We start from the raw sequence: 25,162 nt of genomic DNA on the forward strand, positions 1-25,162 counted from the left end.
GCACCGTCATCATCATCCAGGGTTTATTGGGTCTGGCTCTGTGTGGGGAAACTGCTTGATTCTAGGAATATAGAGGTCAAGCCTTGTCTCTATCCTCATGGACTTCACTTTCTTACCAGAGGAAGAAGACACAGGTTCTGTGACTGTATTTTAGAGAAGTCCATGAAAGCCCTTCACTCTCCCATCATCTTCTTGAGGCAACTCAGGTTCCTCTCCTCTGGAAGAGACAAAACATCTAGATTACCCCCATCAGCATTGCAAGTGTGGTCTTTGCATGCCTAGGAAGGGAGAGACAAAGGGGCCCTTTTTTCTAAAACATCAGGCCAGCAGGTTGTATTCATAGAGGCTGGGCTTGAAGGCAAAGTCCGTGAGCAATGAAGAGAGAATTTCATGCCAGTCCAGTCCTTTCCCATTCAGATTGTCAGTGTCTTGTTAGGACATAGTCAGAGGTAAGAGTCTGAATCATTTCAAGCCAACAAATACATATGAGCATCTACTATACACCAGGTCCTTCACGAGGAAGTTGGGTAAAACAACACATTGTCTTACGGAACTTTCAAATAAGTTGGGGGAAATTAATATAAATATATATATATATATTTATTTATTTTGACAGCTTGAGGAACAGGTCAACTAAGTACAAGATTGAAAGAGTTGTATGTGAATATAACAGTCCCACCCTCCTTAACTTTGACTTCCCTCAATGAGAAACTCTAATAAATATGTGCTTACCTTTGTGTATCTCTTTAGAAACTCAGGATGACCAAGTCTTGAGCACACAAATTGTGACACTCCTAACGGAGTCAAATAGGAAAAGAGGAACTGGGAGGTGAGAGTAGAATAATGAAGTAAAACAGATGCATAAGAAGTAGAGTTGCTGGCATGGAAGTCTTGATAATGTTTCAGGAGATGAGGGTAGTGGGTTGAATTCATGTCCATCCACAACCTCAGAATGTGACTTTATTTGACAATAGGATCTTTGCAGATGTAATTAAGGTAAGGATTGAAATGACACCATACTGGATTAGAACGGCCTAAATTCAAATGAGAGTGTTCTTATAAGAGGCAGAAAAGAACACAAAGACACATACACGGAAGAAGGTCGGGGGAAGACAGGAGCAGAGAATGGAATGATGACGCCACCAACCAAGGAATGCCAGGAACCACTGGAAGTTGGAAGAGGCAAGGAAGGGTCCTCCCCTAGAGCCTTTGGAGGGAGGGTGGCCCTTCTGACATCTAGATTTTGGACTTTCTGGCCCCCAAAGCTGTGAGAGAATAAATTTCTGCTGTTTTAAGCCACCCAGTTTGTGGCAATTTGTTACAGCAGACACAGGAAACTAATACAATGAGGAACATAAACCAGGTCCAAGGAGTGACATCAGCATCACTGCAGAGTGAGCTCTTCCCTTAGTCTCTCTTCTCTAAGATATAAGGAACAGGACATTCATAAACTAACAGAGGATATTCACAAAACACAAAACATATCTGAGAGACCCACACAGCCATAAGTCTGAAAGTGGAGGCATTGGGCCCCCCCTACAAGGAAGTGGAAGGAGGTAAAGGGATCTCCCCTCTCACCCCCAATGGCAGTGACCCAGGGCATGGGATGATGTGCAGCTCTGAGAAAAGAGCAAGGAGGGGTGGCTTTCTGCAGGAACGCCTTCACTCTCCAAATTCCCTCACAAACCATGGGAAAGCTCCACGCAGAGGAGGTTAAGCTATTGTGGGGGTGTCTTCATCAAGCCAGCACCCCGGGAGAGCAGATAGCGAGGGCAGAGTGAGAACGCCCCTGGGATGGTGCATGTGAAAAAAAGTGCTCCTCCTCTGCCCAGTGCTGTAGTTCAGCCAGTTGGCCAGAGCACCCATGTATGCATTAGAAAAGAAGCAGCTGCAACCAAGTGAGTCGACAATCACAGATGGGCCCTATCAGCATAGATTCCAAAGGACAGGCACAGATGCCAAGGATCATGGTGGGTTCAGAATACACAGCTCCTGCCCCCCTGCCCCGAGGGGCAACAGGTGGAATCTGCAACCAGATACTATCACTATGCAAAAGCAGAAATCCACACCATCAAACAGTATGAAGTATATATTATGAATATATATTAATACTCCAGACCAAAAGGAAAATGACAAGCACCCAGAAATAAATCCTGAAGGCACAGAAATTTACAATCTAAATGATAGAGAATTCAAAACAGTTATCATAAAAAAAACTCAATGAGTTACAAGAAAACTCAGATAGTTCAATGAAATCAGGAACAAAATTAATGAACAGAGGGAATTCTTCACAAAAGAGATTGAAACTATAAAGAAAAACCAATCAGAAATGTTGGAGATGAAAAACACAATGAATGAAATAAAGAAAAATCTGGACTCCCTGAATAACAGAACTAATATTATGGAGGATAGAATTAGCAATCTGGAGGACAGAAATACAGAAATGCTTTAGATAGAAGAGGAGAGAGAACTAAGACTAAAAAGAAATGAAGAAATTCTCTGAGAAATATGTGATTCAATTAGAAAATACGACATAAGGATTATAGGTATCGCAGAGAGAGAAGAGAGAGAGAAAGGAGCACAGAGCTTGTTCAAAGAAATAATAGCTGAGAACTTCCCAAATCTGAGGAAGGAGCTGGAGATACAAGTAAAAGAAACTAATTGAACTCCTAATTACACCATGTAAAAAGACCTTCTCTAAGGCATATGTTAATAAAACTAGCAAAAGTCAATGACAAAGAAAAAATATTAAGGGCAGCAAGGCAGAAGAAAATAACTTACAAAGGAACCTCTATTAGACTTTCAGTGGATTTCTCAGCAGAAACCTTACAGGCTAGGAGAGAGTGGAATGATATATCAAAACTCTGAACAACAAAAACTTTCAGCTAAGAATATTCTGTCCAGCAAAAATATCCTCCAGATATGATGGAGAAATAAAAACTTTCCCAGATAAACAAAAACTAAGGGAGTTCATTGCCACAAGACCCACCCCCGACACACAAGAAATCATCAAGAAGGTCCTCATACTTGAAAGAAAAAGAAAGCATTCACAAAGCGTTGAGCAAGGAGATAAATGGACAGACAAAATCAGAAAATTGAAGGCTTCTATCAGAACAGGTTAGCAAACAATTATGATGTTAAAGATAAAGGGAAGGAAAACATCAAAAATAACTATAATTTCATCATTTTAACCACAAGCTCACAACACAAGATGGAATAAGTTGTGACAACAACAACTTAGAAAGAAAGAAGAAAGAGATGGAACCTGCTTAGACTAAGGAAATAAGAGGCTATCAGAAAATAGACTATCACATTTATGAAATTTTTATACAAACCTCATGGTAACTACTAAACAAACAATCAGAACAGAGATACAAATAATAAATAAAGAGAAAACTGAGAAAACCATCATAGAGAACTAACAAACTGAATTTGTAGTGCAAAATACATGGAACAAGAAACAAAGGAAATATAGAACAATTTGAAAATGAGTGATAAAATGGCAGCACTAAGTCCTCTTGTATCAATAATCACTCCAGAGGTAAATGGTTTGAATCCTCCAATCAAAGGACACAGAGTGGCAGGATGGATTAAAAAAACAAGACCCAACAATAAGATGCCTCCAAGAAACATGTCTCGGCTCTAAAGACAAACACAGGCTCAGAGTGAAGGGATGGAAGACAATACTCAAGCCAATGGCAAATAAAAGAAGGCAGGTGTTGCCATACTTACATCAGACAAAGTAGACTTCAAGATAGAACAGGCAATGAGAGACAAAGAGGGGCAATATATAATGATAAAAGGGACACTCCATTAAGAAGAAATAACACTTATAAATATATATGCACCCAACACAGGAGCATCAAAGTACATAAAGCAACTATTAACAAACCTAAAAGGAGATATTAATAACAACACAATAATAGTAGGGGACCTTAACACCCCACTTACATCAATGGACAGATCATCCAGACAGAAAGTCAACAGGGAAAAAGTGGAATTAAACAAAAAAACTAGACCAGATGGACTTAATAGATGTATATAGAACACTCCATCCAAAAACAGCAGAATACACTTTCTTCTCAAGGACAGACCATACGGTGGGAAACAAGGCAAGCCTCAATAAATTTAAGAAGATTGAAATCATACCAAGCATCTTTTCCAACCATAATGCTATGAAACTAGAAATGAACTACAAGAAAATAGCTGGGAAAGTGACAAATATGTGGAGACTAAACAACATGCTACTGAACAACCAACGGATCATTGAAGAAATTAAAGAAGAAATAAAAAAATATCTGGAGACAAGCGAAAATGAAAATACACCATACCAACTCATATGGGATGCAGCAAAAGCAGTCCTAAGAGGGAAATTCATAGCAATATATGCCCACCTTAACAAACAAGAAAAATCTCAAATAAGCAATCTTAAACTACACCTAACAGAATTAGCAAAAGAAGAACATACAAAGCCCAAAGTCAGCAGAAGGAGGGAAATAATAAAAATTAGAGCAGAAATAAATGAAATTGAAACAAAAAAAAAAACCCAACACAGTAGAAAGGATCAATGAAACTAAGAGCTGATTCTTTGAAATAATAAAATTGACAAGCCCTTAGCCAGACTCACTAAGAAAAAAAGAGAGACGACTCAAATAAATAAAATCAGAAGTGAAAGAGGAGAAATTACAAGAGAGACCACAGAAATACAAAGGATTATAAGAGAATACTATGAAAAACTATATGCCAACAAATTGGACAATCTAGAAAGAACAGATAAACTCTCAGACTCATACAACCTCTCAAAACTGAATCAAGAAGAAATAGAGAATTTGAATAGACCAATCACAAGTAAAGAGATTAAAACAGTAATCAAAAACCTCCCAAAAAGAAAAGTCCAGGACCAGATGGCTTCTCTGGGAATTCTACCAAACATTCAAGGAACATTTAATACTTATCCTTCTCAAACTATTCCAAAGAGTAGAAGAGGATGGAACACTTCCTAACACATTTTATGAGGCCAACATCACCCTCATTCCAAAACCAAACAAGGACAACACAAGGAAGGAAAATTACAGGCCAATATTGCTGATGAACATAGATGCAGAAATCCCCAACAAAATATTGCCAAACTGAATACAGCAATACATTAAAAGGATCATACACCATGATCAAGTGGGATTTACACCAGGGACACAGGGATGATTCAACATCAACAAATCAATCAGTGTGATACACCACATTAACAAAATGAGGAATAAAAACCACACAATCATCTCAGTAAATGCAAAGAAAGCATTTGACAAGATACAACATCCATTTATGATAAAAACTCTCAATAAAATGGGTATAGAAGGAAAGTACTTTGACATAACAAGGGTCATATATGACAAACCCACAGCCAACATCACACTCAACCGGGAAAAACTGAAAGCCATCCCTCTGAGAACAGGAACAAGACAAGGGTGCCCGTTCTTGCCACTCTTATTCAACATAGTACTGCAGGTTTTGGCCAGAGCAATTAGGCAAGAAAAAGAAATAAAAGGATCCAAATAAGCAATGAAGAAGTGAAACTCTCACTCTTTGTAGACAACATAATTTTATATATAGAAAACCCTAAAGAATCCATTGGAAAACTATTAGAAACAATCAACAACTACAGTAAAGTTGCAAGGTACAAAATCAACTCATAAAAATCAGTTGCCTTTCTATATTTTAATAACAAACTAACAGAAAGAGAACTCAAGAATACAATCTCATTTACAATAAAAAAAAAGAATAAAATATCTAGGAATAAATTTAACCAAGGAGGTGAAAGACCTATACAGTGAAAACTATAAGACATTATTGAAAGAAATCAATGATGACATAAAGAAATGGAAAGATCTTACATGCACATGCATTGGAAGAATAAACATAGTTAAAATGTCATACTACCTAAAGCAATCTACAGATTCAATGCAATCCCAATCAAAATCCCAATGACATTCTTCACGGAAATAGAACAAAAAATCCTAAAATCCATATGTGGCAACAAAACATTCTGAATAGCCAAAGCAATCCTGAGAAAAAAGAACAAAGCTGGAGGCATCACAATTCACGACTTTAAAATACGCCACAAAGCAACAGTAGTAAAAACAGCATGGTACTGGTACAAAAACAGACACACACGGGCTGGCTTGGTGGTGTAGTGGTTAAGTTCAAGTGCTCCACTTTGGTGGCCTGGGGTTTGTGGGTTTGGATCCTGGGCGTAGACCTACACACTACTCATCAAGCCATGCGGTGGTGGCATCCAACATACAAAATGGAAGCTTGACACAGATGTTAGCTCTTGGCCAATCTTCCTCACACACATGCATAAAAAGATGTACACATCAATGGAACAGAATTGACAGCCCAGGAAAAAAACCCACACATCTACAGACAGCTAACCTCCGACAAAGGAGCTAAGAATGGAATGAAGAAAGGAAAGTCTCTTCAATAAATGGTGTTGGGAAAACTGGACAGCCACATGCAAAAGAATGAAAGTAGACCATTATCTTTTGCCATACACAAAAATTAACTCAAAATGCATTAAAAAAAAAAAACTTGACGGTAACACCTGAAACCATAAAACTTCTAGAAGAAAATATAGACAGTACACACTTCGACATCAGTCTTACAAGGATCTTTTCGAATACCATGTCTACTTGGGCAAGGGAAACAAAAGAAGAAATAAACAAGTGGGACTTCATCTGACTAAAGAGCTTCTGCAAGGCAAAGGAAATCAGGAGTAGAACGAAAAGACAACCCACCAAATGGGAGACAATATTTCCAAATCATACATCAGACAAGGGGTTAATCTCCAAAATATATAAAGAATTCATACAACTCAACAACAAAAAAACAAACAACAGACTAAAAAATGGGCAGAGGATATGACCACAGATTTTTCCACAGAAGATACACAGATGCCCAATAAACACATGAAAAGATGTTCAACATCACTAATCATCAGGGAAATGCAAATCTAAACTACACTAAGATATCACCTTACACTCATTAGAATGGCTACAATCACCAAGGCAAAAAATAACAAATGTGGGAGAGGATGTTGAGAAAAGGGAACCCTCATACACTGCTGGTGGGATTGCAAACTGGTGCAGCCACTGTGGAAAACAGTATGGAGATTTCTAAAAAAAAAATTAAAAATAGAACTACCATACGATCCAGCCATCCCACTGCTGAATATTTATCCAAAGAACTTGAAATCAACAATACAAAGAGGCTTATGCACCCCTATGTTCGTTGCAGCATTATTCATAATAGTCAAGATGTGGAAGCAACCCAAGTGCCCATTGACTGATGAATGGATAAAGAAGATGTGGTATATATACAATGGAACACTACTCAGCCATAAAAAGAGACAAACTCATGCCACTTGTAACAACACGGATGGACCTGGAGGGTATCATGTTAAGCGAAATAAGCCAGACAGAGAAAGACAAACATCGTATGATTTCTCTCATATGTGGAAGATAAACTAACACACAGACAAAGAGAACAGATTAGTGGTTACCAGAGGGGAAGGAATTTGGAGCGTGGGTATAAGAGGGGAAGGGGCACATTTATATGGTGACTGACAAACAGTAACACACAACTGAAATTTCACAATGTTATAAACTATTATGACCTCAATAAAATTTTAAAAAAACAAAGTATTGTGCTCAAAGGTTAACAGTACATGATACCATGCAAAATAAATAAAATATTTTAATCAACAACAACAAAAAGTAAACCCGGTCCTTAGAATTGGGAATTAGCCTGAGAGGAAGCAAGTAGCTGAAATTTGAAAAGAGGAGTTGATAGTATGTGCTTCTGCACACAGACACCAAGGCCATGACTGAGATTATAAACCCTGGAAGCTGGATAGAAGGGTTGAGAATTACCTGCTGAGCTGGGCCTCACTGGTTAAACAGGATTATCCTAAACCCTTTCCATCTCAAGCACCAATTTACTTGACATCTCTGAATCTTGGCAGAACTAAAGAAAAGGAATGCGGCTGCGAGCCGGGGAGCCAGACTCCGCAAACTGAGTGGGCTGGACGTCAGGCTCATTGCCCCCTGGCCAGGACCAACCCGCACACCGTATCCAGCGGCCCGCAGGCAGAATTAGGGGCATAGAAAATCAACAATTTCAAGTCTTCAAGTCAGGAAGACACTGAATATCTGGATGGAAAATGAGACTCAGAGAAGAAAACCTCTTTGTATGCACATTATCTGCAACAAATCAAAACAAATACGCAAGCATCTCCTTGAGACTGCTGGCAAGAAAATGTAACATATTTTTTTGTGAGTCAGGGCTGGTAAGCGGAAATTGAGTACCATACCCGCTACTACTAATTTAAGATGTGAAAAACGTCAATCCCATTGCCTTTATTTAGACATCAGTCCTTATGATTAATGTGAAGTTAAAAAGGCTTTTCACACATTTGCCCTCACTCAGAACCTTGTTTTCCCACAACATCCAAGTTCTGCAAAGCAAATTTTCCTCTCTCCACACCAAAACCCCAGCAGTGGTTCTGGCCCAGTGGAAAAGCATTTTTGGGCCCCTCGACTGGGGCAGACCAGCCCAAAGCCTTTATTTGGGATTGTGTTGACATGCGACGTATTCTGCACTGCCCACCTCGGTAATTTGTAGCATCTTCCCCCATCACCCATGTTGTCGCCTGCTCCTCACCCCTTGGATGGCAGAAACTGCTAGGTGCCTGGTGTTAATTAAGCATTTGATGAAATAAACCGAACTGAATGGAAAGGTTGCCGGAAATGAAGGCTTCCAGAGGGAGAACCACCCTGGAGGCAGGGGGACCTACTAAAGGGGAGTAGCTGTAGTTTTAGAAAGTTCACTCTGGCAGCTGAAAAGGGTGGATGTTTTTGGGGAAAGGCGATGGGTTAAGTAAAATAAAAAGGGAGGCAGAAAGAGCAGTTAGGAATCCAGTTATTACTAGTTCAGGCAAGCGATGAAGAGGGTCTGAACCAGAGGAGCAGGAGCAGGAATGGAGAAAATGTGAAAGAGGATTAGATGTAGAAGCAACAAGCTGTGGATGATCTGTTGGATGGGATATTTCTCTCTTAGCCTGGGTCCCCCTGCTACTCTCCCACCACCCGCAAAAGCAGAATCCAAGTCAGAGGTTTATGTGCAAGCAGTAGATTTGGGCAGCAACCCCGGGGAGCAGGAGTGAGGGGTCAGGGCAGCGGAACAAGAAAGGGGGAAAAAGCAACACCAGGGTGTGTGACTTTGTTAGGGACTGCTGCTCCGTATCTCTGAGACCTTGGAGGCGTCATAGGAAACGTGTTATCCATAGGCTTCCATCCCCTATTGTCAGGGCTCCCCACGGGTGTCTGTTGGCTTGCACTCGGTAGCCGTGTGTGTGTGAGCGCCGAGCAGGCCCTGGTTCCTCAGGTGTCCCGTGTCAACCTCCAAGAAGCCCCAGGCAAGAAGGGAGAGGCGCCTGAGGTACAGTCTCACTGAGCTTGGCTTTATATTTTACTACCCTTAACAGCATCTTTTTCCTGCTTTTTGAACAAGGGGCCCTCCATTTTCCTTTTGCACTGGGCTCTGGAACTCACGTAGCCTGTCCTGCCTGCAATGCCTACAGAAGAGGCAAACTCAATCTAACACAGGTCCCACCTGATGAGGTAACGTGTCACCACCTCGGTTGGAAGACAGCCGTGTGTGAATGTGTGTGTGTGTGTTTCCAGCTTGCATCAGGCTGTGTGTGGGGGAACAGGGCGAAGGTGGCAGGGCGGGCGTTGGAGGCCAGATGTGGTGTTACTGCCACCCTGTGTTCAATCCTGTGCACAGCACAGAGCTCCAGGAGGAGACTCACAGGCCGAGGCCCCTGCGGGTGCTTCCAGAAGTAAGCGCTAAGGCCACCCACACGCCACAGCCAAGCTGGTACACAGACAGGATTCCTATTCAGCTGGCGGTGGTTAACGAAGGCAGGCTATCCATACACGCCATTGCAGAGCCAGGCTGCAAACGCTTGTGTGTCTCTGCCTTTCTCTCTCCCTCCACATGTTTTCCTTCACTCCCACCTTCCTCCTCTTTGTAGTTCCTCTCACAGCTGTCCCCACACATGGACCACTGGACCACCAAAAGGCCGAGAAGTTTGGCTCTTTTGAATCAAACCAGATTGAGCCCTCCCTACGTGGGAGCCCCTCCTGGGGAACACCGTGTGGTGAAGCACTGCAGGGGCGAAGTGGGGGGGGGGGGGGCAGACGGGTCCTGGGAAGCTGCCGAGTCAGCCTGGGCCAGACAAGGACTCCAGGGCCAAGCATATGCTGAGGAAATATTCTTAGCGTGCACCTCCGAGGGCTGCAGCCAAGTTAACCCTGTGACTTACCAGTTACAAAATAATAAAAAGGAATAATTAATTAATCCTCTCAAAAACAGAGAAGTTAAGGAAATGATGGATTTTGTCTGAGTTACAGGCTAGACACCAGAGGAACTACAATTTATTTGATGGTAGACACAGATCAGCCAGAGAAATGAAACCCGAAGGGCGAGTGGACGCCTAGGACCACACATGAAGGAGGCCTGCATCCCGCACTCTTCATTTCTCCCTGCCTTGTCCAGGGCTCTGACTGTGCCTGTCCCCAAGGATAAGCAGAGGATACTGAGAGGGAGCGGAGCGTGACCCCGTCCTTCAGGCCCCTTGAGAAACACATTTTTCACATATTTTGGGTGAAATAATAGAAGCATAAAAACACAAGGACAGGTTAATGTTTTTAAATCAACTTCAAAATTTTTGTGAATCTAAAAGCAATACATGTAAATTACAGGGAAATTGGAAAAATTTAAGGAACATAAATATAATCAGTAATCTGGTCATTCACCTATGACTCTTAGTATTTGAGCATATTTCCTTCTTAATCGTTTTTCTTTCTATCTAATCTACAACTATGCCTGTATTGTTATATATATATTTAAATTTAGCACTAGAATTAAACATTAAACTAGGACTATAACATGTTATTTCTTTATTCATTTAACTCGCCCCCACTGCTAGACTTTTAAGGTATTTATTTGTTGTTGTTATAAATAATCCCATATTAAGTGTCCTTATATACAAATGTTAGAGTTTCTCAGTATTTCCCTGGAATATATTCCTAAAAGTGCTATAACTGAGTCAATAGATAAAAATTTTGAAAAGACTCTTGCCAAATTGCTTCGTACACAAGTCATGCCAATTTATATTTCTACCGTTAGCATATGAAATTACCTATTTCCCCACACCCATAAGAACACTGAATTTTTTTAACCTTTGTCAATTTGCTAGATTAAATTATGTCATTGTTTTAATTTGCTCTCTCTTAGAAACTAGTGAGGCTGAATACTTTTAATGTTATTAGACATTCTGAGAATTGTCTACTGGAATTTAAGTGTTTAAAAATATATTCATCTAGGGGCTGGCCCCGTGGCCAAGTGGTTAAGTTCACGTGCTCCACTTTGGTGGCCCAGGGTTTTGCTGGTTCAGATCCTGGGCTTGCACCTAGCACCACTCATCAAGCCATGCTGAGGCGTCATCCCACATAGCACAACCAGAAGGACCTACATCTAGAATATACAACTATGTACTGGGGGGCTTTGGAGAGAAGAAGAAGGAAAATATATATTTTATTATATATATATTTTTTCATCTATTTTCTTCTGTTTTTTAAAGGCTTTGTTAGCATTTAATTCTTTAACTTAAAATAATCTCTAAAATTTATTTTGATCTATGGTAAGAGGTAAGATATAATTAAAAATTTTATTTCCAAATCTTTAACTAGCTGTTCCAGTTCCACTTGGTCAACGATTTTTATGCTTCCTTTAATATCTAACCAAATTCTAATTCTAATGGGTTTCTTTGTGGCCTGTCTATTCGAGTTCACTTACCTGTCAGTTGATTTTGGCACCAGCACCGCACTAGGTCAATTACTGTGGCTTTACAAAATATGGCATTTTAACATCTAGTAGGGCAAGACTACTAGTTATTTTCATTTTTCAAAAATTTCATAGCTTTCTACCTCCCTCTCATCCCACTTATTCTTTTATCTATATTCTAGAATTATTTTAAGTTAAGAAAAATTCCACTGGGGTATTGATTGAAATGGCACAAAATTTCTACATTAACCAATTAGTACATTCCATAAGTAAGGATTCCCTGACAGCGGTCAGGCCTGTGTCCTTGAGCTGTGGCTTCTCCAGGGGACTGTGTGGAGTCTGGATTAAGAGCATGTGCCTTGGTCCAGGACTAGCTCCGTGAGCTGGGCAAGTCACCTAAGTTCTCTGAAACTATTTCATCACCTACACTATCATTCCTGCCATTTTATTAGGTCCAGAATCAACATGGTGATTAGAACAGTCTCTCACAATCAAACCTCAAAACATTTAACTCTTAAAATTTACTGTCCCCCCAAAAAAGTAACTTTTAGGCCTCCAAAGGAAAGACTATAAGGAAAAAACAAAGACAATATAACTAGCAATGGTGGATATCTCCACCTGCATCTAAATCTATAATCCTCTACTGAATATAAGCATCAGAAGAGTGGGGACTTTTTTCTGTCACCCCACCTCACACTCACATACACAATGGTACATAATAAGCATTTAAGACATATTTGTTGAATGAATAAATGAATGAATGATAATGGTTCCTGATCCTAGTATTCCAGGACAGTAAGACCAAGAGCCTTCCCCACATTCTGTCAAATGGCCAGGGAGAATCACAGGTGTCTTGGGAGAACTCAAGGTAAAGTGAGCCTTCTTTAGGGCTTGCCAGGTTTCCCCACACACTAATGGAGGAGGGTGCATTGGGGGGAAAATCTTAGGTTGTTTTACAAAACCAACACAATTAGGGAAAGCAGACCCCGGAGTCTTATCTCACTATCTCAGAGCTTCCTATCTTACCAGTCACTAGATTGCTTTAATCTCTTCTTAAAGTGAAAAACAGCCTAAAAAGATACTAATGTTGTTTAAGATATTTGTACACACATGTACATACTAGCATTATTCACAATAGCCAAAAGGTAGGAGCAAGGCAAGTGTCCATCAACAGATGTATAGAGAAACAAAATGTGGCATATCCTTACAATGGAGTATTATTCAGCCATCAAAAGTCATGAAGTACTGACCCATGGTACAACATGGATGATGCTTGAAGACATTATGTTAAGTGGAAGAAGTCAGTTACAAAAGGACAAGTGTATGATTCCACTCATGTGAGGTACCTAGAGTAATCAAATTCATGGAGACAGAAAGCAGAATGGTGGTTGCCTGGGGCTGGGGGTGGTGGTCGGTGAGGGCAAAATGGGAAGCTACTGTTTAACGGGTGTCAAGTTTTGGTTTGGGAAGACAAAAATGTTCTGGACATGGATGGTGGTGATGGTTGTACAACATGAATGTACTTAATGCCACTGAACTCTTACACTTAAAAATTGTTGAGATGGTAAATTTTATGTTATGTATACTTTACCACAATTTTTTAAAAAGCTACTAGTGCTGTTTAAAGATGCTTTCAGAATTAGTTTTACAGAAAGAAGCAAAAGGCCACTGTGCACAAAGCTGGCTCACCCATTTTGTAAGCCGATTACAGAAAATGACCCTCAATTGTGGGGAGGGAGAGAAAGGCATTACATGGACTAGAATTAGGAATAGATGCCTGCCTGACACTGGTCCAGGAGTGTTCTGATTCTACCATGACAGGGGCTCATGTTGTCCTTTCCTGCTAGCTGGCCTCAGTCAACCCCTCTCCAGTCCGTTAAACGGGTTCCAATAAACTTGAGCCTCTAAAGAAAGGAGTCTGCCTTTAGCTTCTCTTCCCAGAAGGCTTCTTGTTCAACAACACAGACGTAAATAGCACATGGGCATCTCCTCACTTCATTCATCAACACGTCTAAGATACAGGTCTTTGCCAAGCTAACACATACTCCTCGATACACTTCTACCAAAACAGTAGGTGGGTGGTACTTACCTTACATCCATACAAAGGAAAGGGGCCCCCTCAAAGGGTTCTGCTATAAAGATGATCTGAAAGTTCCCTGCATTATAAACTGAAAGCAGTTTTTAAATGGCAATGCTCCCCTGGCCCAAAAACCAAACTGTTTTAAGCGCTTTTCACCTAAAACTCAATACAGAATATATGTTTAAAATAATATATATTTTATATCTATTACATATAATAGATATATAACCCTACACATATAAACAGTAACTATCTTTATCATCACCACTATCAATGTGATCATTATCACTACTACAGTGGAGAGAAACAAGAGATTTGCAAAAACTACAGGAGAGATGACAGAGAAAGACGAGTTGGCAACAATTCTGGGTTTCTGGCAAGCGGCACCCTAAACTGAATGGAGGACAGAGGAGGAGGAGGAGCAGGTTGAGCGAGACCGGGGACTTCGGGGCAGAGAAAATGGTAACGAGGAACCGGTAGGTGCGGGGGCGGAAGGAAAGGAGGCGAGTCGGTAGGCAGGTAGTTTACAGGATGTACAAAGCAGACGGAAAGGGAGCAACGTGAAGTACGTCACCCCTCAGCAAAGGCATCGAAGCTGCTCTCCCAGGTTCTTCACTTGCTCAACTTCCGTTAAATATCGCGAGAACGCAAATCCAATAACTAACTCTCCTTCCAATAGGCTAAAGACCCGCCCACCGCCCGCCCCGCCCCTCCCCGCCCCCTGCGGCCCAGGCCCCGCCCCTCCGTCCTCCCCACATCCGGCAGTGTCAATAAAGCTGCAGCGGTTTAATGCTTGCGGCGGACAATATGGCGGCCTCCATGCTGAGCTCTCTGCTGCGGACCGTCCGGCAGGTCAGGCCCGCGCCTTTACCCTCATGCCCACCGCCCCTCTGTATCTCCAAACCTGCGGGTCCCCCAGTGCTCTGCCACCTGTAGCGTCCAGTGCAGACCCGTCCGAGGGGTCCCTCCGCCCGCTTCCTTCCCCCGGCCTGGTTCGGGGGAGGTCCGAGCCGCAGATGTAAGTTTGGGAGTCATAAGCGTAGTATAACTGACTGGCCTGGAAAGCTGCAGATGGACTCCGCTTTGTAAGGAAGTGAGTGTCGGTGGAGGGGAGAAGGGGCCCGAGGATTGAGGCCCTGGCGACTCCAGCATTAGGAGATGAGAGCCAAGCAAAGGAGACTTGAAAGGAGCTCAGCGTGGGGGGAGGAAAGCCAGGAGAGCGTGGTGGCCTGGAAACAGGCATAACACAGTTTCAAGGAGCAGGGAGTGGTCCCCTCTGCGCAGAGTTGACAGGTCAAGCAAAAGAAAGGTTGAGAGTTGGCTATTGGCTTTAGCAGCGTGGAGGTCGTTGGGACCTCGATCATAGCAGTCCTATGGCGTGGTAGGAGGAAAGCGTTCAAGAGAGAATAGGAGGAAAGAAATTGGAGACAAGGGGTATAGATAAGCCCTTTTTTTACTGCAAAGGGAAGCAGAAAAGTGGGTCAATAGCTCCAGGAGAAGGTGGGTTAAGAGTGGGTGTTTTGTGATGGTGTTTTTTTTTTAACGTGACAGAAGTAACTGCATGTTTTTGTGTTAGAGGGAAAGATCCTGTAGAGCAGGAAAAATCGATGATGTGGGAGAAGGAAGAATTGCTGGAGCTGTAGGCTTGTGCAGGCAAGAGGTGATGGGTCTCATGTGCAGTTGTTGGTCTTAGGAACGTGGGCAGTTTACCTGTAGCAGCGTTGCCCAACAGAAAGATAATGCCAACCACATGTGTAATTTAAAATTTTCTATCAGCCACCTTAAGAAAGTAAAAAGAAACAGATGGAATAATTTTAATAAAATATTTTATTTAACTCAGTATATCCAAAATATTGTTATTTCAAACATATCTGTAAAAGGTATGTATGAGATATTGACATTTTTTTCATACTAGAGCTTCAAAATCCGGTCTGTATTTTACACTTACAGCACATCTCTGGATGCTAAGTTTTCCACCATTAAAGTGGAAAATGTAGTCCTACCAAAACAATAAAGTTGTTTAATGTTTACTCTGCTTCAGTTTAAATTTTTTAAATAATTAAAATTAAATAAAATTGAGAATTACATTCCCCAGTTGCACTAGTTGCATTTCAAGTGCTTCCTAGCCATATGTGGTAAGTGGCTTCTGTGGTAAGTGGCTTCTGTCGTACAGAGCAGATCTTTGATCACGGCAGGGAATGGGGAGCATATGATTACAGACGCTCAGAAGTGGGTAGATGTAGTTAGTGGGAGTTTATGGAAAGCTCTTCATATTGCTTCTAATTTCATAATTAAAGAGAAAGTGGAGTTGAGGCCAGGAAATTGAGGATGTACAAAAGACAGCATTGTATTTATGGACCATGGAATTCAGGCTGGGTAAGGGGGTGACGGGAAATCAGAAGCTGAGAGACAGTGAAAAGCTGCTAGGATCAAGGGATTAAACGTTCCAGCGGGCTTGTTTTGGGGGTGTTAGAGGAACAAGCTACAATGAAGTGATAGAGAATGAGATACACAAACTGAGCTAATAGGAAGCTTGCACTGATGGTAGTAAAAGACCTAGCACAGGGAGGTGAGTAGGTAAAGAAGAGTGGAGTACACAAATCTCTGGAGGAGAGGAGCTCAAGGAAGGAACGATCAGGGTATAACTGCCTGTATGGTGAGATCACCAGGAATAAGACAAGAAGAATATTACAGAGAATGGCAATGAGCCAGGATCTAAATTCAGTGACAAATGAAAGGGGGTTGGGGGGGGCTGTGGTCGATGACGGCAACAGTGAGGGGTGGTGGGAGGTATAGCTCAGTGGCACGAGAGTCAGAGCTGCCTTTCGGGAAGGAAGGAGGCTCTGGAAGCTGCAGTGAAGAGCGAGGAATACACCTCCCTACCTCCACGGCCAGTTGTGGGAGGAAAAAGAGCTCCAGGAGAAGCTCTCAGGAGGGGTTCAGGGTTCACCTAGAGCAAAACTCTGAAGGGACGTTAAGAGAAGAGGTTGAGGATTGAGAAGATTTTGATGATGGTAGACCATGAGCTGAAGAGGAGCCAGTGGAAGAGTTTTAGGAGATGAGGAGGGTGAGAGGGAGGGCAGGATAGGATGTGTACGGAACGGAATAGAATGCAATCTTAGTATATAAAGCGCTGTTAGAAACTGAGATGAAAATACAGTATAGTGGAAGTGTGGGCAAGGCACAAAACATTCACAGAAGAAATAAGACAGTAGACCAATAAATGCTTTATTTTAAAAGTATATTACTTTTATAGTCAGAAAAAAATTTATACAAAAAGGAATGAAAGATTTAAAAAAAAAAAGAAACCCATTAGGAGATAGTAGAGAGGAAGTTGATTGGGAATAGTTTGAAAAAGAATTGAAGGAAAAAATATTTAATTTTGTTTTCTAAGTCTCAACTTTCAGTTTCGTAGGTGAAAGCAATCCTTGCGTTGTCCCTCAACGTGAATTGTTTCTTTCAGCCAGAATGATCCCCGCTGGTCTCATGAATGTCTCTTGTTCATTTCCTCCTTTGGTTTGGACAGACTTCACCTCTCCCCTCCCCGGCCCCCCCCCGTATGAAAATTCTGTCGGTCCTTCAAAGCCTTGCTGAAGCCCCCTTTTGCGTGACACTTATTTTCAGCCACAGTGACCACGATACTCATTTGACTCCATCATGTGTCAAAGTGATATTGAAATTCCACTGGTGCTTGTCTTATTTCCGAAAGGTGGTTGTAGGATTGTTGTATTTCCCCAGGAGACTTTCAGCCTCGAAGGTGCTAGTGTACTAGTCTAGTGTTCTCATGTTCAGTTTTCATTCTGTGTAATGCAGTGCATGCATTTCTTCTGTAGACAGCTGTTATAGGAAGCCATTGTTATTTTCTAGAGCTGCAACTTAGTTAACATGTAGTGTTTGCTCTGGTTTGGGAGAGACTTGATCTTCTCGTGGCCTGTACTCTGCCTGTGCTGTCAGAACTGTAAACTGTCACCGGGTAAACCTGTGACACTAAGGAGCCTCTGTGTCTTATTACTGGACAACTGGCGCTAAGAAATATCAGGTCAATAATAATGTCAGAGTACCCTTTGACCTGGCAGTTCTGCTTCTGAGAATTTATCCTGCTGATATCTAGGAATATATATGAAGTGACTTATGTAAGAGGTTATCCACTGCAGCTCTTGTTTGTAATTATAAATGTGAGCGATGGTCTAGCTGTCCGCCACTGGTCCCAGGTTAAATAAATTACGATGCATAAGAAATCATTTCCTTCTACCCTTCTAAGTTCTCAGCTGTGGCCCCTGTGACAGAAGACAGATTAACAAGAGAAGAGCATACAAATTTATAAGTTTTACGTGACACAGGAGCCTTCATAAGGAAATGAAGACCCAAAGAAGTGGTTAGACCTGGGTGTTTTTACGCTAGGTGTGATGGCGAGTGGAAGGCATGGGGAAATGTGCTAGGACGAAAGGCATGGGCTAAGGGTAGAAACCTGGGGAGGCTTAGCAAGGCCTGTTTGCTCAGATCCTCTCAGTGTCCCCATCTTCAGAGACAAGGATGCTCCTTTCCCCCGGACACAGTGGGGGCGCGTCTCCTGGGAGGGGCTTATTACCCCTTCCGGGAAAGGTCAGAAAGCCCTTCCTGCACCTGCCATTTCGCAGATCCTTATGCTCGAAATAGTCAGTAGGCCACTAGGCCACGGTGCCATATTTTGAGGTATGTCCTGAACTGTCACATCCATACAAGTGGAGTATAAAGGAAATGAGGAAGCTTTGTAACATACAGATATGGAAAGATCTTCAAGAAATATTATTAAATGCGAAAAAAGGGGGAGGGGATGAAACAGGGCAGAGGGAGTGAATACATGTATTAGTATAGACAAAAATCTCTGGAAGGATACATGAGAGAGGAGTAACAGTGGATGCTTTTGGAAGTAGGGGGTGGCTACTGGGCAGGTGAGGGATGAGGTGGGAGGGAGACTCTGCTGTATGTCTTTTTATACTTTTTTGATTTTTTTTTAAAGGTTGGCACTTGAGCTAACATCTGTTGCCAATCTTCCTTTTCTTTTTCTTCTCCCCGGCCCCCAGTACATAGTGGTATATTCTAGTGGTAGGTCCTTCTGGCTCTGCTAGGTGGGATGCCGCCTCAGCATGGCTTGATGAGCGGTGCTAGGTCTGTGCCCAGGATCTGAACCAGCAAAACCCTGGGCCGCTGAAGTGGGGCATGCAAACTGAACCACTTGGCCACGGGGTCAGCCCCATTGGTCACAAATAGTGACTAAAAGAGGGTCGCAGGATGGAGAACACTGGCAGAGCCTGGGTCTGACTGTCCTTCGCTGTTCCTTGTCTCCATCTCTTAGATGGTTCCTTCATCAGCTTCAGGCCAGGTTCGAGGTTACTATGTGAACTGGAGAATGTTGCGTGATGTGAAGAGGCGAAGAATGGCCTATGAATATGCAGATGAGAGGCTTCGGATCAATTCGCTCAGGAAGAACACCATTTTGCCAAAAGACCTTCAGGTTCGCTAATCAAGATGAGTCCCTATCTACCACAAGATCATTAACTCAGATCAGATCACTTTTGATGCTGTTTGTTGTGATTTAGTATTAATATAATTTCTGGAGAATATGATCAAATATTCCCAGTTGACATAAATGAATACCCTAGAAACTGATTTTGGTGAGTTTCAGATTAAAGAGAATTTTTCATTCCTAACTAGCCTTTTCACCATTTCGTTAGGCGATCCTTGGAAAGGCCTGGTGCATGCTAACACATGGAAATTAGGCAGTTACTTTAACCTGAGGTCTCTCCCCACCTCATCCCAACGTTTCACCTCGCAGGGCATTGGGAGGCCTTGCTGATGCACGGGGCCGTGTGCCTCGACGTGGCCTACCCTGTTCGTTACCCAGGGTCATTCCTAGCCTGCCTGTCTGAGCTCCCTTGCTCACCTCTGTGTGCTGAGGTGGCCTCCATTTAGATTGACTTTCTCGTCACACTCCTTAACTCGAGTAAGAAGATGTCAGCCCTGTTTGGCTTCCTGAAGCATAAGGTCCTGCGCATAACTGGTGACATAGATACCTGCATTCAAGAGTCTCTTCAGGGAATATAACTCAGACTCAAGGCTGCTCAACTTATAAAAAGTTCAGAGGCAAAAAAAAGGTTTATAGAAGCTGGCAGAATAATATACAGGCCATTCACTACTATGGATTCTTTTAAATCTTGTCTAGACTGAGCCAGATAAGCAGAAAATTGAGTGCCCTGGACCACTCTTTTATGGCTTTACTGCAATGGCATTCAGCTACCTGCCTGTATTTAGGTAGTAACGGGAAGTGGTCCCTGAGGAACTCAGCTTGGGATGTCAGGATGTCGTGGAGGACATTGTTTATAAAGACCCCCAGGAATGTCTCCTGTCTGAGACCAGTGATGGCTGTGCAGAGGCTGTGAGTGCCAGGAACTGATGGTGGCTCTATGTTGCCTGCCAAGTAGCTTACAAGTCAGATTTATGTCCCAGTTCTAACACATCTACAGGCTTTCACAGTGCGTTGTCTCCTTTGCCCCAATTTCCTCATTTGTAAACTGCCTTAAATGCATTCACATATTTTCCAAATGACTTCAACAAGAATATAGGTGGCGGCCCTATTCATTATGGCTCAAAGCTTGAAACTGCCCAGATGCCCATCAGCTGTGGACTGGATAACTGAGTTATGTTATATTCACACATGAAAATCACCACCAGTGAGAATGAACAAATTATGACACGTGCAGCGGCATGGCTGCATCTCACAGCATATTGCTGAATGAACAAAGTCAAACAGAAATTAATAAAAAGAATGCATACTTTATGGTTACATAAAATCCAGGACAAGAAAAGTCATCTGTGGTGTTAGTAATCAGGTGAGCTATTGGCCAGGTCAGTGACTGAAAGGGGGCATAGGCTGGGCTGGGGGCACTGAGGATGTTCTGTCTCTTAATCTAGTTGCTGATACACAGCTATGTGCTGTGTGTGAGAAGTTACTGAGCTTTACAAACTTGTGGCTTGAGGATTCTCATTTATCTATGTAAAGTTTCAACTAAATTTTTAACAGTTCATATCGGGAGCATGTCAGACATTTCTGTCACTTTTCTCGTCTACTTGTTTCTACTCAGAGGTTAAGGTTCACTACTGTGTCCTGGGTTCTTTGGCCAAACTCTGGTTATGTTAGTGAATCCAGCCATTTGCTCTCTTCCGCTAAGCATTGGCTTAAGCATCTGGAATAAATAAATGCATACGATCTGTGTAATAATGTTGTGACTTCCCTTAGGACGTGGCTGATGAAGAAATTGCTGCCCTTCCCCGGGATAGCTGTCCGGTCAGAATCAGAAATCGGTGTGTTATGACGTCCCGTCCGCGTGGTGTAAAGCGGCGCTGGAGGCTTAGTCGTATTGTGTTCCGTCACTTAGCCGACCACGGGCAGCTGTCTGGGGTCCAGCGAGCAATGTGGTAAAAAGCTCCAGAACCTGCTGAGCTTGCTGGGAACCTGTCCTGGCGGGAAGAGACTTTTCTGGTAGACAAAATCCTAGTGTTTATAGGATCCACTAGGAGTCTAGTTTACCTGATGCTGTCTGTAGTTAAATTACTTTTAAATGTTAAACGAAGAAGTTTGGATCTCTCTCAGTGAATTCTGGCTGTCAGTGAATTTATCTTTTCTCTTGGACTCATACTGTTCCCATGCATGGTGCAAAGAGCAGAGTAATAAAAAATATTTTCTGTGAAAGTATGCTCCATATGCTTGCCTTTTCCTTCGAGTTTAATCGTTTAGTAACATACAGGGGTTTCTGTATTTTTTAAGGGCATTATTTCATAAAGCAGTATCATCTTCTAGTCAATCCAACTCACTGACGTGTGGCTCCACTATGGCAATTTTGAATCCTGGGCCAGCTGCCCTGACCTGCAGAGCTCACCTGACTATTCGTTTCCTGGTAGAGAAACAATGCCTTGGAGGGTAAAGCTGATGTTCTGGGTTCTCTAACTAACGCTCAATTTGTGTGATGGCTGAAGAAAAGGCAGAACCGCTAAGTATTTTCTTGTTCCATCTTCAAGGACCCTTAGAACAAATTATGTCACTTTAAGCCCTTGAAAATCTATCCAGAGAGGAAGAGTTTTGTTGGAATAGTATATATTCCCTGTATTCGAGTTAAATTCATCTGTCACAGAAATGAGTTAAGGTAGCAAAAGGTGGTCTCATGCAGTAACTCAACGGTGTCATCATCAGCCCAGTGATAAAAATGTACACGTGTAAGTCCAGAAGCCCCTACTCAGCATCGGGAAAGCATTCCTGGAGCTGACGCCTGAACCGAAATTGGGCGCGAGGGGTGAGATTGTTTGCAGAGGCAACAGTGGAAGCAAAGACACAAAGGCATTAAACATGCCACTGCGGTCACTTCAGTGGGGAAATATTGTGAAAGATGTCACATGTGAAGGAGATAAGACAGTTTCAATACCAACTATTGGAGGGTTTAAGCGAAGGAAAGGCATCATCAGTTTGCTCTACAGATAACTGACAGCTGTGCGGTAGATGGCCAAGGGCGGAAAGGGCTGCAAGTGATAACCAGTTAGGAGGATGTCTTGATTGTGCAGGAAGACGAGGGTCTGAATTAGGGAAGTGGGATTAGCAAAGGAGATGAGAGCACAGATTTGAAAAGTAGGAAGAAAATTGTGCAAGACTTAAACACGCTTATATCTAAGCGGTAAAGAGGGCTCTCTAGATTCCTGGTAAGGGTAACTAGGTAGATGGTAGAAGGCAACTCCACGATAGAAAATATGGGGGGGGGGGAGGGCTGGCCCGGTGGTGCAGCGGTGAAGTGCGCACATTCCACTTTGGCGTCCCTGGGGTTCACCAGTTCGGATCCTGGGTGCAGACATAGCACTGCTTGGGAAGCCATGCTGCAGTAGGCATCCCACGTATAAAGTAGAGGAAGATGGGCATGGATGGTAACTCAGGGTCAGTCTTCCTCAGGAAAAAAAAAGGGGGGGGGAAGAATGGGTTTAGGGGAACAGAAGATATGCAAGCTCGGGTTTCTGTCATGCAGTCTGAGATGCCTGTCATCCCGATGGAGACATCTCGTGCAGCTGGATAGAGTCTGGAACTCAGGTGGAGGTGAAGTAGTAAGAGGGAATTATCATGCTATATCTTGGATTCGTATTTCCTAAATTTATATTCCAATTTACGAACTGGAATGCTCTAGCTTAGCTAATATTCCAACTAGTAATTTCTTCATCAAATTACAACTAGAACATCAAATTTGATTTCTGGCATTTCCAGCATGATAGGACACCCTCCCCCCCCCCCCCCCCCCCTTTTCATTTGTTTGAATCAGGGTCCAAGCATGATCTCTATGTTTCATTTGGTTGCTATGGCTCTCCTTTTTCCTTCATGTCATCCATTTGTTGGAGGAGCCAGGCCATTTGTCCTGTAGAATGTCCAACATTGGCTGTCTGCTTCTTGGTGTGTCCTTTAACTTATTTCTCTGTCCCTATAAACCGGTAGTTACATCCAGAGGCTTGACTAGATTCACACAGTTTCTTAGGAATGAATTTTCACAAGTGTGCTGTGGACTGTCAGTCACATCAGAAGGCATGTATCTGGTTGTCCAGCTTTTAGTGGTGACTGATCAGTGGGTTCAGGTGGGGTCAGCCTGATCCCTGCCTTCAGAGATCACCATTTATTAAACTGTCACCTAATGATTTTAGCATTTCATTGGCAATTGTTACCTGAGCCTTAATATTAAATCCTTAATATTTAATTAAGGATTGCAATGGTAATTTTCTAAATTCCATCACTTTTCCTGCATTAGCTGGAATTTTTCTTTAAGGAACTTTCCTTTTATCAACAATTTATTTCCCTGAAATGCATTTCATACAACAAAGACCATAGAAACACGATTCTGTCAATTTTCAAGTAAATGAGTTGATGCACTAACAACTTCCAAAGGTAACCGATGACTTTTCACTATCATTATGGCCCTATGGATTTTCTAAATATTTAATGTTTCAATCCACTTCAGACATTATCTTGATGCTCAAATTAATCCTCCCACTGCCCCTTATCTTCCCACTGCTGGGTCCTGTATCATGTTGGCTTGATATGAGATATTTGTTATTTCCTTACCTTCTGGCATAAAATAACTCAGTCTTACCTTGTATTATTTCCTGCCTCAGACGTTTTTTCAAGGGTCCCTGGTCCTTCTGGTAGGAAAGTCTGGTAGGAAGCAACCACCTGTGAGCGCTAAGGCTGCAGCTCACTGCTACTGAATTGTGAATTGTCCTTTTCATGGGCCTTGCTAGGAAATGTGGGTTTTTTGGTTTTGTTTGTTTTGCAGGGAAAGATTGGCCCTGAGCTAACATCTGTTGCCAACCTTCCTCTTGTTTTTTTCTCCCCAAAGTCCCAGTTCATGGTTCTATATCCTACTTGAGTTGTTCTAGTTCTTCTGTGTGAGCTGCTGCCACAGCCACAGGATGGCAACTGACAGACAGGTAGTGTGGTTCGGCAACTGGAAAGAGAACCTGGGCCGCCAAAGCAGTGAGAGCGTCAAACTTTAATCACTAGGCAATCAGGGCTGGCTCGGAAATGTGTATTTTTTAAAGATAAAAATAACGGCAAGTTTATATTGATTTTATACTTGTAAAAATCTTAGCTCCTAATGATAACCTAATTATTTATTACCTTTATCATATAATACATAAAAATAGTTTCAATATACTACTGGTTTTTCTCCCATTAACACTAGTGACTGCAGAGTAAGGTCTCGGTGTGGTTCTTTTGTCCTCAGACTCCATCTCACTAGTGATGCAGGCAAAATACTGTATTCTAAAGTCACTTGAAAGCAACGTGTTTATAACAACTTGATACGTATTAGGTTTGCTTTCTAATTTTTGGGTTATTTATTTAGCTTTTAAATTGTTAAATTTTAAGTGGTTCCAAAGTCAAAACTACAGAAAAAGGCACATTCACAGAAGTATGCTTCTGTCCCACCTCTTTCCTTCTACTGGTAATCCTTAGTTTTGGATTTACTCTTCCAGTTTGAATATAAGCAAATACACGTGTCTGTGGATTCACCTCACCCTTTCTAACACTAAGCTGGTTAGGTGGACCAGTGTTCTGCATTCGCTTTTCCAGGTCCTGTGATCATTCTCTATCAGTACAGAGAGATACTCTTCATTTCT

General features: G+C 42.2%; 2 protein-coding genes across 27 annotated transcripts in view; one reads left to right on the top strand and one right to left on the bottom strand.

Moving 5' to 3' along the window:
- The window catches only part of TNN (tenascin N), a 103,171-nt gene extending 88,546 nt beyond the window's left edge, over positions 1 to 14,625 (bottom strand). For 15 of the 26 annotated variants that reach the window (XM_070498022.1, XM_070498018.1, XM_070498023.1 and 12 more), the window contains exons 1-2: positions 733 to 14,625; positions 117 to 217 (exon numbers count right to left, since the gene is read on the bottom strand). The gene's annotated coding sequence lies outside the window, so the exon portion shown is untranslated. The remainder of the gene's footprint in view (positions 1 to 116; positions 218 to 732) is intronic. The other 11 variants (XM_070498029.1, XM_070498027.1, XM_070498030.1 and 8 more) reach the window with 9 other exon arrangements.
- A 72-nt stretch (positions 14,626 to 14,697) lies between these two features.
- MRPS14 (mitochondrial ribosomal protein S14) lies at positions 14,698 to 21,713 on the top strand. Its single transcript, XM_044758739.2, has 3 exons — positions 14,698 to 14,836; positions 19,320 to 19,478; positions 21,261 to 21,713. The coding sequence occupies exons 1-3, from the start codon at positions 14,774 to 14,776 to the stop codon at positions 21,441 to 21,443; spliced, it is 405 nt and encodes a 134-aa protein (XP_044614674.1). The 5' UTR covers positions 14,698 to 14,773; the 3' UTR covers positions 21,444 to 21,713.
- Positions 21,714 to 25,162: the final 3,449 nt, after the last annotated feature.

The sequence above is a fragment of the Equus asinus genome, chromosome 25 (assembly GCF_041296235.1).
Source record: "Equus asinus isolate D_3611 breed Donkey chromosome 25, EquAss-T2T_v2, whole genome shotgun sequence".
In the NCBI taxonomy this organism is placed as follows: Eukaryota; Metazoa; Chordata; class Mammalia; order Perissodactyla; family Equidae; genus Equus; species Equus asinus.

Excerpts from the sequence above, each read along its gene's own strand:
- MRPS14 (XM_044758739.2), top strand. The coding sequence starts at position 14,774 with ATGCTTGCGGCGGACAATATGGCGGCCTCCATGCTGAGCTCTCTGCTG. Across the intron at positions 14,837-19,319 it reads TGCTGCGGACCGTCCGGCAG|ATGGTTCCTTCATCAGCTTC; the intron begins GTCAGGCCCGCG and ends TCCATCTCTTAG. Across the intron at positions 19,479-21,260 it reads TTTTGCCAAAAGACCTTCAG|GACGTGGCTGATGAAGAAAT; the intron begins GTTCGCTAATCA and ends GACTTCCCTTAG.